Source organism: Accipiter gentilis, chromosome 33 (assembly GCF_929443795.1).
Source record: "Accipiter gentilis chromosome 33, bAccGen1.1, whole genome shotgun sequence".
Lineage (NCBI taxonomy): Eukaryota > Metazoa > Chordata > Aves > Accipitriformes > Accipitridae > Astur > Astur gentilis.
Window position 1 is genome coordinate 16,060,738 of NC_064912.1, and position 14,589 is coordinate 16,075,326.

The window sequence follows — 14,589 nt, forward strand, 5'->3', positions numbered from 1 at the left end:
ATTCATGTTCTCAGGTGATAATTTTCTGTCTGTATAGCAAAGTTAGGCAATCTTTTAGAAAAAAAAATAGTGCAAACAGATCTGTTTGCTGATGAACTGTAGGTCAAATAAAATCTGACATCCAGTCAGAAGCATTGTGTCCTGGCTTGGAGTAACTTGCACCTGTTTTTCATTATGACATTAAAATTGGACTGCAACTGCAGGAGCTAATTGGAGTAAAGCTTTGCGAGTATGCGGTTTGCATGTCTGCAGATACATGGTCCTGAATAGTGCATAATTGCTGTGCTCTTGTTGGGTATTCCTGAGGTCGCTACCAGATCAGCAGTTCTTTCTGTAACGCTTTGACTACTAGATACCGCAGAATGGATTTGGAAACTTTCCTCACTAGGATTGCAGAATTGCAAATGTGGTTGTAGCCGACCTACTGGCAGGCTTTGGGGGTTTTTTATCATAGCTGGAGGGGAATGAGAAACTGGACTAAAGTGAAGAGGAAACAAAATATGAAATTGCAGACGAGAAATTGCCAACTGATGTCAGTGGAGCTGGAGGATACTCGGGCAGGGATCCAATGACAGAAGCACAGTGAATATAAAGTGAACAAAACCTCCTTTTTCCAGTACATCGATTGAAGACAGAACAGCAGTTGGATCAAAAATCAGTCAGGATATCTTCCTTGAAGATCAAAATTGAGGGAGGATGGCATATTCTTGACAGTCATTCCATTTTATGCTCTTTCATTGCACACTAGGGAGCTGAAATTTTTAAGAGCTCTTGAGCTACATCATAAAAATCCTTTAAAAGTTTCACACACTTGTATTCATTTTACAGAAGACAGTTGCCATTATGTTGGACGTTTTTAGAGTTGTTTGGAGAGAACCTCCCCAAGCAGTGGCTCGGTGACTCTGTCCTTGGTTTGACCTTGCATAGGCCAAATGTTCTTTCCAGGTGAGGGGGATGCCGGTGGTGTTGCTACACACCTAAGGCCGGATAAGCTCCACACAGCAGCACAGGTAAATGCCGCATGCCGTCATTGAGGGAAAACAGCAAACGCAATCTCTTCCAGGATTGCCGGCTTGATTGTTCTAATTAGATTAGATCAAGAAAAGAGGCAGAGAACAAGTTGCGTGCAAGTCTCCTGCTGCCACTCTCTTTAGTTCTCTGCACAGTTAGGATGATGACTGGATAAAATAATTTATGTGATGATAGCCAGAGTGCTTCTTAACACCTTGCGTTCTCCCCTCTCCCCTGCAGCTCTCACTGATGTTTCCAGCAGGCTTCCCTTGGCCCCGGCTCAGTGTTTTATTTCTTCAGCCCTAACCTTGCCGCATGAATCAGATCAAAAGTAAGTGGGGTTCTCCTGTTAACAGATTTCCTTTTCTGATTGCCAGAGCCAGGAGCAGTTGGACACCTGAGTTTCACTGAGATTCTGGACACGTCTCTCAAGGTCAGCTGGCAAGAACCTGTAGAGAAAAATGGCATCATTACAGGCAAGTATCAGCTGCTATCTCCTTTATTATTTTTTTTAAGTGTGTGTGGTGGAATGTATCATTGCAGTGAAAAAATGTTTGCGTAATAGAGCATTTAGGGAGAACTGGCTACTGCGAGCGCTGGTTTCCTGGTCCCTCTTTTGGGTAATTGAAATGTCAGCTAAGGCACATAAGAGAAAGTATGGGTCCAATTACTGGCAGCTCATGATTGTGGTCACTGAAAAGGCAGTCTGTATTAGAAATCAGCTCCCCATGGAGTTGCTGGTCTTGTTAAACCTTCTGTGACCTCCACCTGTGTTACTAAATTTCTGAAACTTTGTGAGACAGTGTTTGGCCTTTGCCCCAAAGGTGGGGGGTTCCTACATGGAGTTTACAGCCGCAAAATCTGGATTGGCGTGGCTAAGATTCGCAATCAAGACCAAGCCTGAAATCAGTGGTACCCTTTATCTGTGATCAAGTGGTCTGGCTGTGGACTGCGTGACAGAATTTGCATGTCGTTACTTAATTTTGTATAAACCATCACAAGGGTTCAGAACTCTCTTGTTTCTCTTTGATGAGCTTGCTATTTGACAAGCTATTTATCTATTTACTGTATGCCAGTGTAGATACAACATCAGCAACTTCATTATTTTTCATAAGGGAAGCTATAAATAGTTGAGAAAAACTCCAGTTCTTATCAACAGAGGCAATATTGTTTTCAGACGGGAAACTATTACAGCTGCACAGGATGGACATTCCATTTAACAAAGGCTCTCAAGGTTTTGAAGTGCAAGAAAACCCCCAGATTTTAAATTACCGGAGCTAAAAATCATAGCTGGGAAGGGAGCATATCATTTCACATGGATCAAAATATTTTGGTTTGGGAGCGTTGACGTTAAAATGTTTAATTTTTTTTTATTTTTATTTTTTTTTTACAAAATTGAATTATAATTCCTAAAAGAAGAAATACATTGTAGGAGTTTAAAAAAAAAAATCAGACTTTCTGGCTCCTGAATATGGAAGTGTTCTATCAGTCTAATTTCCTGAAGCATTTTACCTTTGACAGGTCTAACTGTTTTGATAGCACTTGCGCTTGTCAATGTTTTTTCTGTGTATCTGTAACATGCACCATTTGTACATGTGTTTTCTGTGCTCTTTATAGTATATTTGGAGTCCTTACGCAGATCATCTTATGCCTTTACACCATAGTAACCTTCCTGAAATATGCATTGATTTAAGTGGTTCGAGAACAGAAACTAATGACTTCTGAAAGCAAAGCAGTATTGATTCAGTGAAGATGGCCAAAGCCTTCAAGCCCGAGTGCTTAAATTTAGGTACCTAAATCCAAGTCTAGCTATCTAAGATGATGTAATACTCATCCTTGTTACGCACAACTTAGCAGCACTGTGCTCTGGTGTTGCAGAATTGCTTTGCTAGAAACAAGCTGCTGCCTCCCAGAATGGGTTGAAACCTGGTGGAGCACGATCATGGACTGTGTTATGTTTGGGGTAAATTGTTTCAGAAAGAATTAACTCAAGAAGCTCTATTGTTTGTGAAGAAACACCAGTGTAAATATGCCCAGCAAAATTTATATGGAAAAAGAAACGTCCTTAATGACACAAATTGCATTCGGGATGGAAGAAAAGAACAGCAAAATTGTTCATGCCCCGCGTACCTCAAAGGTTTATAGAGGGCTGCTTGGAGACCTGAGTGCTTAGGGAGGCAATTATTCATCATTTCTGCTCGTGGCTATCTTTACTGGACCTTCTTGTTCCGTGCACCAGAGCTCGGAGGAGGACGGCGCGGAGGGTGGTGCCCAGCAGCCAGCCTGCTCTGGGAAATTGCCCATTACTCTTGCTGTAAATTTCAGTATCTTCCTCGTTCTCTCAGTAAACATTGATTTATGAGGACCTGGATGTAGACGGACAGTTTGTGATTGGGTATACTGCTCTCTTGTAGAGAATTTACTCCAGATCAACCGAAAATTATTTCTGAAACTCCTCTGGTCATTAGTTTCTGTTAGGCAGCGTTTCGTGGAGGGGGTGTAGTGCCAAAGCGGACGGGAAGGCTCTGTGGCACCTTTCCTATTCTCACTTACGCTGAAGCCAGAGGAAACACTCAGCCCAGGCCGGCTGGACTCCCCAGTGCACATTTCTGGCAGTGATCACATCTGTAAAACAGAAAGCGTGTTTTTACCAACCACATGTCCTAAAGTTCTGCCCATCTGTCAGTCATTGTGGCTTAAGTGCTACTTGAGGGTACGGTGGATGTTGTTCTTTTCCTTCAGCATTTTTTCATCTATTTCTGTTATGCATGATTACATTTGGCTTTGTGTCTGCTCGGTATGTATGTACGTATTTGCTGTTTGCGGGTTTTTTTAATATGACTAGAATTTAAGTATACTTTTGGGAGTGAAATATCCAACAGTAACTGCTGCCTCTCTGCCTTTTCTTCAATTTGCATGTGAACTCATGATATTTTTCCCGGTGAACGTTTTTTCAGTGAATAAATGCATAGAGACTTTGTGCCTAATGGGTGGGAAAGCTGGGTCTCATCCTGTAGTCACAAGGGAGAAAACATAACACGTTCAAAGAATAATCACCAACATTTGATGTCTACGCAAAGCTTCTCTCGATGGGAGGGAAGGTATCTCAGTCACTTAAGATTGCCTAGTGCATGGTGGATGAAACTTTCTATTGTTTGTAAGCAACAAATGGATAGGGAGAGCATTAAAAATCCCCTGCTTATCTTCTGGTTATTTATTGCTTTGAGCAACCCGTTTTGGTTTATTCTGAGACGATTCTTGATTCCTCTGCCAGCCCATGTGCAGGATTCCAAGCAGACGTAACAGGGTTGTCCGCAGCTCCCAGGCAGACAGATGAGCCGCAGCGTGGCCCTTGCCCAGCCTCTGCTCCGTCCATGGCTGCGTACAGATGTTCTGCTGGCTGCTAGTTTTGTGTCCTCTCTTAGGAAGCGGAGAGAAGGACAACCGCACCTTCCCTGGACTTGTTCTCACTCTTCCACATTGTCCTGTCTAGAGCGAATGTAGCATCCATGGCTTTGGGCAGAAAGTGCTGGTTGTGATGGTCGTTCTGTTTGCAACTCCTTCATGCCTCTTCACTGAGCATCTAGTAGAGTGGACAGTCATCCCCCATCTTTCTGTTTGCCCTCTATCAATAAAGGCAATAGAGTCCTTCAGTTTTGTCAAATCTTCATACAGATTGTAATATTGCCTGTGTTACATAAACTCTGATCACTGGTAAATAATTCTTGAGCCTTTTCAGAGAGTGTAAAACCACCACAGTGTCTCTGAGATACTGGTAAATTACTGACTTACTTAATTCTCATGCAGACACTTACTTAAAACTGGCTTCAGATGAGCATTCTGGAGTTTTTCCCCTACCCCTAGGTAGTGCATACTCAGAGAAGTGGTTTCGGTGTAGTTGAAGTGGTTGAAGTGTCACTGCTCTTTATCACTGCCCCCTCACCTGAAACATAATTAGCGACTATGTGAGTACTCTGAGCCCATTTTCATGCAAAAATAGGTTAACAGGAATCTGTCAGTGATGGCAGCTAGCACCGGAGGAAGGATAACATCTCACACCTCTCAAACTCTCACAAAAATATTTGTCTTGCCATGCTTTTTGTCCATAAGATGATGTATCCCTGTTGATCAATACCATAAAGTATTTTGCTGTGTCAATTTGTATGCGTTAATCAGCTTACCATGTTTAAAAACAAAAACAAAAAAAAAACCAACCAAAAAAACCCCCAAACCATCAGGGGGAAACCTCAAGCCCCCCAGCTGGCCTGAATTCCTCATCTTAGATGATGGGAACAGGAACCCAGTAGGGAGTTTCTCTAGCCAGCTTGCCTTGTGCATGGTTCACTCTCTGGGGTTCCTTTCTGTTAGTCCTTTTCACTCACTTCCATTTCACAGGCATTCAGGAGCTATGTATATTTTCCCCCACCCACCCCCCCTGAGTCAAATCACAAAGAAAGCTGCAATCAAGCAAACTTTTCAGAGACACTCTCTGGAGACTGGCACAGTGAGGTTCAAATGGGTTCGAACGAGAATAAAGTGGGACTGGGCAGGAGGAGGACAAGCAGGTTTGGAGGTAAAATTGAGCAAATCAGAGAGTAGAAAGTTTCAAAAATTCTTGGAAGGCAAATGGTTATAAAAGTGATAAAAAGGAAAGCCTGGTTATGATAGAAGAATAATATGGAGGTCAGGGTGAGTGCAGTTTTGGACAATACATTGGCTACATTATGGTTTTGAAAGGAAGGATAATGATTCACCCTGCTAAAGGATTTGTGCAAGGAACAAGCAGTGGGGAGTAGAGGTTTTTCAGTTCCTGGAAGATTCCCACAATGTTCCTGCCTGATTGTTATTGTCAGATTTGTAAGTATTTCTGGATATACAGCAGTGAAGGTTACTTCAGCCTGGAAAGGGAGTAGCCCTGCTAAGCACATATAGATTTTTAATTAGATATTCCAGCTGGTGAGATGATGTTATATTTTCCGGTGTTTCTTCCTATTTGCTTCACCACGTTCACAGAATGTAAGTCCACCCTTCTGTGAGATTATCCCCAGGTTTCCTAGCCATTTCATAGCAAGCATTGTATCGTCGTAGCAAAAAGACACAGTCTGTTGAGACTCCATGTCCTCCCCCATCTGTAACCTGGTGGACAGAGGATACCCCATGGGGTACCTACATCAATTGCTTATTGGAAATAACAGTATTAGAAAAATACTTGGGTATTTTATCCAGTGTTTACTTCAACTGGTTTTTTTCTGCTTATAAATGGTGGCCACAGTGGAGCAGAGTAATAAACAAGTCATACCACCATTGACCACCAGCAAATCTTGCAGATGCAGGAATTCACCAGTCTCTGGGTCGTTGTATAACCGTGCTATAGAAGAAAAAGTAGCCCCCACCACTGCTTTGGCCCCCTGACTTCTGTGTAATTATTTTCCAGGGTACCAGATCTCCTGGGAAGTGTATGGCAGGAATGAATCTCGTCTTGCCCGCACGCTGCCCAACACGACGCTGGAGTACAAGATCACGGGGCTGTCGTCTCTCACCACCTACACAATCGAGGTGGCAGCTGTGACCGCAAAAGGGAGCGGATGGGTCACGTCCTCCACCATCTCTTCTGGTGTGCCCCCAGGTTGGTGAAACTGCACGAAACAAATCAAAATGGGCTGATTCTTCATGTTGCTATGTTCCAAAGATCACAAATTACTTCGGTTCAGTAATAATAAAAATGGTTTTATTTCTAAAACATTGGAATTCTTTACCACATAATTTAAAATCAAGTTTTAGGACAGATTAAAAAGTTAATGTGACCACAATTGCAGTTTGAAATTACCAGAAAGTTGAGGCTGTTCAATACAAATACAAAAAAAAGTTGTAGGGGTGGCAGAAGGAACCAACAAGGTAATAAAGTGGATATAACAAAGAATCTCTTGACATTTACAAAGTAACATAAGAATGAAACCTGAATCAACTAAAAAAGTGTTGCTTTAGGGGAAGAATAAAGTTTGGATGATGCTAAAAGGGAAAGGTTTTTCCGTTTTTAAGTAGTATAGCTTATGTCATCTATGAGAGAACACTTGTATAATGAAACTGAAATCTTATTTATAGGGTCCGAGAGTCGTGGCCTGAGAAAGATTTGGGAGGAGTTAGCCCTGTATTGCATTGTCTGAGTTACCATGTAACTGAGCACCTATAAATTTAGCCTTTTTGCATTTTGTTTTTAAAATTCTCCACTTTCCATCATCCAGTATAGAAAGCAAACTAAAAAGGCAATTCATACCTCAAACAAGCAGTTTCAGTTAATTTATAGGTTATAGAAATAGAATTTTCCAAAGTGGAGTAGTTACTGTACACCACTGATGGTAATCCAGTTTTTCCCTTTTCCGGTATTTTTGAACTTTTCTGTATGTCTTGAATTATGTTTGTCTTTCTCTTCCCTAATCATAGGTAATTGTGACAAGTTGTAGACTGGATCGATGCCATGCTCCCTGTTGTTAGCCAGATAACAGCATTATCCTACTTGGTCAGGGTTAGTTTATCGATCATAGTTCCCACAAACGTGAAGTAAGAATCAAGAAATATTGTGTATTCATGCATACTTGAAATATGCTAAAAAGCTGCCCATTTTTTGCCTGTTGCATTTGTACATAGTACAACATTGTGAATGATTACTGATTCTAACAGTAATTTCCATTCCTTATGAATGCAGGTACTATTGGGAATTTATTCTAAACAACCTATATTTAATCTCTTTCCTGGGCTTGCTTTTGTTGATAATTCAGATAATATTAAAAATGTAAATGCTGCTGTAAGCTTGACTGATGTGAGGCAAAGATCTGATTGGGGCTGCAGATTTTTCCTTGTAGAAGGTCACCCTCTTTATGTGGAACAGAAATTTAAAAACAAAAAAATCATCTACTTTATTCAGGCATCAGAAATGTCCTCTAAAACCCATCTATTATAAGCCAATATAAGAATCACAAAATCTTCCCCATATGCTACCCCAAAATTTGAGTCTTTTTCTGTTGTTAGTATATTGAAGTTGTACACACCCTGAGAAGTTAGTAAAAATTATTGTCACTTAATTCTGCAAAAACAGTACAGTGGAATTAGGTGACTTGGCAAGTGACTGGCAGATCTGGAGCTGGGAAGTACCTTTCCTCCGAGCAACCACGCTTTGTCGGTTGTGCAACTTGTCTAAAATAGTAGCTGTAATACTGTAGATGGGCTCGCTCTTTTCTCATTTGATCTTAAAAATGTGGTGCGTGCTCAGAGCAGAAAAACAGTAACACTGTAGGTAGTACTCTGCCACAAAGAAAAAAAAAAAACAAAGCTATTTGCTCTATTATAATTGTTACAAAGGTATTTTATATACTGAAACACTGAATGTCAACGTGTGTTACTGGGCCCTAGACGGAGAGCATTTCCGCCTCTCATTTACATTTCTATTTCTTCAGAGCTTCCAGGTGCTCCATCCAACCTGGTGATTTCCAACATCAGCCCTCGCTCTGCCACGCTTCAGTTCCGGCCAGGGTATGATGGCAAAACCTCCATCTCCAAGTGGATAGTCGAAGGCCAGGTATGTCCCTGACAAAAAAACTCTCAAGAAAGTTTCTGAGGAGTTAAAAACGGTCTAAAGAGTGCATTGCTGTTTGTACAAAACCTGTAATCCAACTTTGGATCAAAGCTTTTCAGTAAATGGCCTGGTGGTAGCTGTCCAGGGGGTCCTGGAAAGGTTGGAATGCAAGGGAGCTCGAGAGGCTTAGCTGAGAAATGTCTGTGGTAGCTGGTGAGAAAGGGGTCATATGAATGCTGTAACTTCTGTTCAAAAGAACAAAAGAAAAATATGATATATAATATATATATATATGTAAGAATGCTTATCCTTTAAATAATTCACGTGGTTTTTTGTAAAGCAACTTTGGTTATGTTCAGAAGAGCACCAGATGCATCATAAGCAACACATACAGCAGAGCTCAAGTTCATCAGTTTATTTAAAAAAAAGATTCGAAACCTTTACGTTCTGTTTAGGTGTATTTTCAAACCAGATGGAAACCTGGAATTATTATCTCATGGAGTTAGAAGTATAGAAAGAATTGCACTGAACAGTAAAGATACCATTATTCGAGAGACTGAGTGTATTTTTCTATCTTGTAATGGAATATACCGAGGTTTTCTATCCAGGCCTCTAGATATGAATAGGATGAATTCTCTTCTTCATCAGCTTTAAACAATATCCCTCTTTCTGCTGTCATTATGCCTTGGAGGAGTTATATATTCCTCATTTGTTCTCCTGACAGATGAGCTTTGCTTCTTCCTTTCCACCCACAGATCTTTATAAATAATATAATCTGTTTTTAAGACCAAATGTTGGACTTCTTAAATCACCGTCACCACTGAGACATGTTGATACAATCACTTCACTTGGTAATGAGATTGTTGTGAACGTGTCGGTACATTTTGTACCGTTTACATACACATTATTGCATATTATGCAATTAAACACTGAAATCCTGTAATATGGTGGCTTGGCACATTCTGAGGAGCATTTTTATGTTGGAGCGCTGCATTGATATTGCTAGGAATTTGTTAATTCCGTGAGTTGCAGAACGCTACTGAAGTGAAATAAATTTGAAAGCTTTAAAACTGCAGTAATAATTACCATGAAGTTTATCTGCATCCTTGAAGAGCTCTGGGTACAAATAGTGGTTGAAAGGTTCCTGGTGTGCAGGGAGGGAAGGGAGAATTTTTCTTGTTCACAAACCCTCATCAACATCTCATGTGTTGCTAGAAAAGTCAAGGGGTTAGTAGTTCTGATAGATCCTGGATCCAGAAATATTTGTTCCATCTGGGGAAGGAGGACAGTCAAAGTCTTCTTGGAGTCGGGGCAGCTCTTTTCACCACAGCTACCCTGCAAGTTTCTTCTGCACCATACCTCACTGTTTAGCTTTGGAATGTTGTTCCGAGTGGATGTAACTTAAAAAAAAAATAAAAATAAAAATTCTTGCTCACATGATTAACAAAAAGAAAAAAAAGAAGATTCTTGCTCACATGATTAACAAAAATCTTTTCAGGTATGCAGAGAAGTTGGTGACTCCTTAAGGGTATAGCAAATCCTGTTTCCAGGATGACAGCTGCATATAATCCTTTGTTCACAGCCCCTTTCTGCCAGCAGTGCCCTCAAACTCTTTCTCTCTTAAAGTGCAATTTCACAGCACCTTTAGCCAATCTATACCAGAGCTCTCATTGTCCTGCTCCCGTTCCCTCTCCTCATCCCCATCACTCTTACCAAGACTTTCTCACTCCTGCCTTCTGCATGCACTGATTCTGGCGTGATCATCCCCGGTGCTGCTACGAGACTTGATCCAGCCAAGAACAAATGAGTTTTGTAGAGATCAACTCTTTGCGCAGGCTGTGAGTGTGATCAGAAGAGCACCATTGCAAGGGGTGGGGATGAGAACATGGTAGCGGGAGCAGTGATCAAAGACACACAAGCTTTCACAAAACGGCTTCCAGTGACACCCCCGTGTTCATTTTTGCCTTTCATGTAGTCTGTTCTAAGCAGTGGTATGTCTGCGCTCGGATGCAGACTACTGTTGCAACATCTGTATTTTAAGCACAGGCTCCCATAATTGTTCCTTAGGATTATGTTAGATTGAAGGGCAGTGGTTATACCCAACCTACAACAGTATTTTCTAAACAGAAATATAGGGAGGATTCTTTTCCTTCTGGATCTTTCATTCGCTGGGCCTTGTGCAGCTTTTAATTGCACTGTTAAGCGTTTCAAGCCTTAGCATTAAATTAAAAGCCACTTAAGGTGTGGGTTTGCACACTGATTTTAAAATAGGTGGTATTGCTGAGTGATAGGATCACATTTAACTATAAAACACGTATCTGTATGTTCTAGTGTACTTTGCAATTGATCAGTTGAATTGGAGAATAAAGATGCTGTCCAAGTTGGTACAGGGACTGTATCGCCATCCATTTGCTAATTTTTTGACCATTAGTCTTTCTGAAAGTTTGCAATAAGGTGCAGAGTAGCTGAAAACCGCTAGCAGCTTGGGAAAAAAATATGTTGCAGTATACTAAGACCTTGTACAGCATGATCCCTCCTGGAAGGAGAACTGGGTCGATCTCCCCCACAGGTCTGTTCCCTCTGCTGGTGCTTCTGCTGGTGGTGGGTTCCTGACAAAACATGACCAACAAATACTTGGTATTGTCGTGCACTTCATCTGTGTCCCCCTCTGTACAGCTGGGTGATAGCTTTGCATTGGACATCCCTTATATATTGTGTCTTCTCTTCCATCTCTACTGGGAATATACCCTTTAGTCTGAATGCCCGAGTCCTTACAGACAAACTTCAGCTATTTTATATTCACACATGCAAACAACCTGCCACCAACATGTTTTTCTTCTTTGTTCCTTTATGTGGCAGAAAGCTTCCTGAATAAGGGCAGGTCTAGAAAATGTTCCAAGTATTCTGTTTTGGACAAGTGCCATTTTTGAAGCCTGATACTTCATGAACAATTTGGATGAAAGACACAGCTGGGAATTCCAGTTGACGTGAAATTTTGTACATCTGGCCTTGGCTTCTGCTTTTTGTTCTGGGGTGTAAATTCACGGGAGCCACTGTGGAACTAATTCTCAATTATGTCAATGAATATGAGAGGAGAATCAGGTCTTTAAGATTTTCGTGTTGGTAGATACTGAAATATCAAGCATTAAAAATCCCATTTCTGTGTTTCTAGTGAAGCTACATTCTGTACTTCTGAAGGGATTTCTTAAAAGTCACTAGGCTGTTTCTTCTCCATCTAGACTCAGAGGACTGGAGGAAACTGAATTTCCAAACAGACTACAAAAAAGTACCAATGCTATTTAAAAAAATATTTAACGTTGTTTTTCCATTACATACAATATAACCTAAAGAGAAGAGGGTCTGATGTCATATAAAGGTTCTGCTGACACTTGTTGAGAGGGACCAGCAGTAAATGTCTTGTGGCATTGACATTCACAGGTAACATGTTCATCCCCAAAGAATTTCAGTAAATCCTTCCAATCATCCTGTACTCTCACATGCATTTAGAATATATATTGTAGACATTTTTTCTGGCAATTCATAACCAAGAATGACTTTGAATCCCTGCTGTTGTTCACGTGGTTTCATGTTTGTGCCCTCTATCTGCTGCAATCCAGTTTCAGCTTGTTTTTCTCATGCTGAATTTTTCCTGGGAGTTTGTCAGGAAGAAGTACATAAATGATATCATCATGACTGTGCCTTGGTAGGTACTCGGTCCACGGCATCAAGCTTTCCAGTGGCTGACGAGAAAAGCTGGGCTAGCTTCTGCCAAGTTTGGTGTGTTTTTCTGGTGATTAATGTTATTGTGCAGCCAGCAGAAGAGCTGTGGAACGGCTGAAGGCCACTTATGAAGAGGTATTGCAAGCCACGGAGCCATGTGTATATGGGCTAATATAGCGAGTTTTTGCTTAAAGCCTTTCTGCTGTTTTTAGAGAGATTTTGTATGAATAGCGTGGTGAGCAGTAGCAGAGTTTCAAAGTAGTAAAACCTTTAAAGCATTACCACTGTATTCACTTGTAAAGCTGTGAGTTGGGAAAGACGTTGTAACTTTTACCGTGAATTTATCTGGTTTTGTGGGTTAAGTCAGTGACCCAGATAGGATTCATCCATTGTATGAGGTGATTCTCTTGGTGTCGTTTTTACTTCAGAGCTGGTAAATAAGTGTCTGAAACTCTTGACAATTTTATGCTGTTGCCAATCTTTAAATCAAAAATGGCTGAATCGATTTAAGGATTTTGTAAGAAAAAAAATTGCACCCAGGCTGACATCCTGTGAACCAAATTTCTCCCAAAGCGATTTCAAATGTGTGAGTTATGGACCTCTATAATGAAAACTCTGACATATCTTGAACTATAGTAGAACACAGGGTACCTCTATAATGTACAGAAACATTGTGTTTTCCCTTCCTGCAGTTAGTACTTCATAACTGTTCAAAATTTTGGAAGCATTACTGTCTTATACAACATATCGCAGCAAATGATTTTTTCATTCCAAATTTTAATTATTTTTGGTTTCTTTTACATCAAAATTCTGCAACTTTGCTCATATAGTGCATTCCACCAGAAAATGTTAAATCACTTTATAAAATATGTAACATTTTCCTTTTATAGAAATGGAGAAACTAATGCATAGAGAAGTAAAGGGTTCTGACATCACTTCCAATATTGTTTTATGCTGTCTCATTTCTGTAATAATAAATGAATATGCCCTTTTATTGAATGTAATACCTTGGGAACAGCTGAGAGATGGGAATGAATATGTGCTAACTTGTGATGGCTGATCGTTACTGAGAATTATACGAAGGGTCTCCGTGGACGTAGGTGTGTTTACTGTGGCAGTCCTGGGGCCTCCTGGGGATTGTGGCCCAATTGTACAGAGAACTGTTAAGATGCGGAGTGCATTTCTTAAGGAGTTTTTATGCCGACGGTAACAGAAAAGCAGTTGGTGTTCTCATCTGCCTCCTGAAACAATGCACACATGAATATGTGTGCATCTGTCAACAAACATAATCCTTTTCTGAAGTATGCATACACTGTTATCCAAAAAAACAGCTACAAGAAAGAAGCCTCTAAATTTATTTTATGCAGAGCGGCTCATGGTGGACTCTTTTGCCCCTCAAAGGATTCTTTTATCCTTACCACTGCCCGTAGTTCTTTTTGCCCTGTGGGAATCCCTTTGTACTCTGATTCTTGAAACTGATATGTTTCCTCTGATCTGACATCAGAGTGTTTCAGCAAAAATAATTTCCTTTTCCTTCAAGAGCCTGAAACTTGGAATCTACTGTAGATCTTGTGGAAGTTAAAAAGTACCCAAGTCCATCACTGAAGGTTCTCTTCCGAGATTCATTTCTGAGTTTATTGCTAAATAAATGAAACTTGTTTTGAGTAACATTGACCTTGAATCGCTTGGCCACACAAGTCAGAGGTCATGCAGAAGTCCCCTGGCTGTTCACCAAGCTACCCTACAGCTGGGCACCCTTCAGTCCTCTTACTTTGGAAAAACTCCCCAGACAAGCAGCACTCTCTTAAAATATACTACTGATTTCAATAGAAGATCTAACACTTGGATTTAGTTTCTCAAATGCTGACACCAGATCCTGGGAACATTACAAGGTGTTATTCTAACTAAAGCAAGTTCCCAATCTATTTTTCTTGAAAACTTTTGCTGAACCACAGAACTATGCCTTTGGTTGATTTTTCTGCTGCCTCTCTGTCACTACCTTTCAGCAGAAAATCAGTCTAAAAGCAGTTCATTGGGACTGTCTGCGCTCCCGCTTTGCCCAGGGTCCCCCACCTCCCAGTATAGGTAGTGGTCACCCGTTTACCAGCTGACTCCTGAACTTGGGAACAACCAACATGCCAGGCTTGGATGGTGTCTGCCATTTCTTCCTACGTTGCATCTGTCGTTCCTACCAGGGAGAGCATTCACAACCAGAAATCTGTCTCCTGGAAGAGCTTTGGAGGGGTTTGCTGTAGTCCTGGGCACATAGAAGCTTTTGCTGCTTCTCC

At 40.9% G+C, this 14,589-nt stretch overlaps 1 protein-coding gene across 3 annotated transcripts in view; it reads left to right on the forward strand.

Moving 5' to 3' along the window:
* Nucleotides 1–14,589, forward strand: part of SDK1 (sidekick cell adhesion molecule 1) — a 416,540-nt gene that overhangs the window by 314,215 nt on the left and 87,736 nt on the right. For all 3 annotated transcript variants that reach the window (XR_007504567.1, XM_049791764.1, XM_049791765.1), the window contains exons 21-23: nt 1,389–1,487; nt 6,446–6,637; nt 8,463–8,584. Coding sequence is in view for 2 of the 3 variants with exons in the window: in XM_049791764.1 (XP_049647721.1) it covers nt 1,389–1,487; nt 6,446–6,637; nt 8,463–8,584 (413 nt within the window). In the remaining variant the exon portion in view is untranslated. The remainder of the gene's footprint in view (nt 1–1,388; nt 1,488–6,445; nt 6,638–8,462; nt 8,585–14,589) is intronic.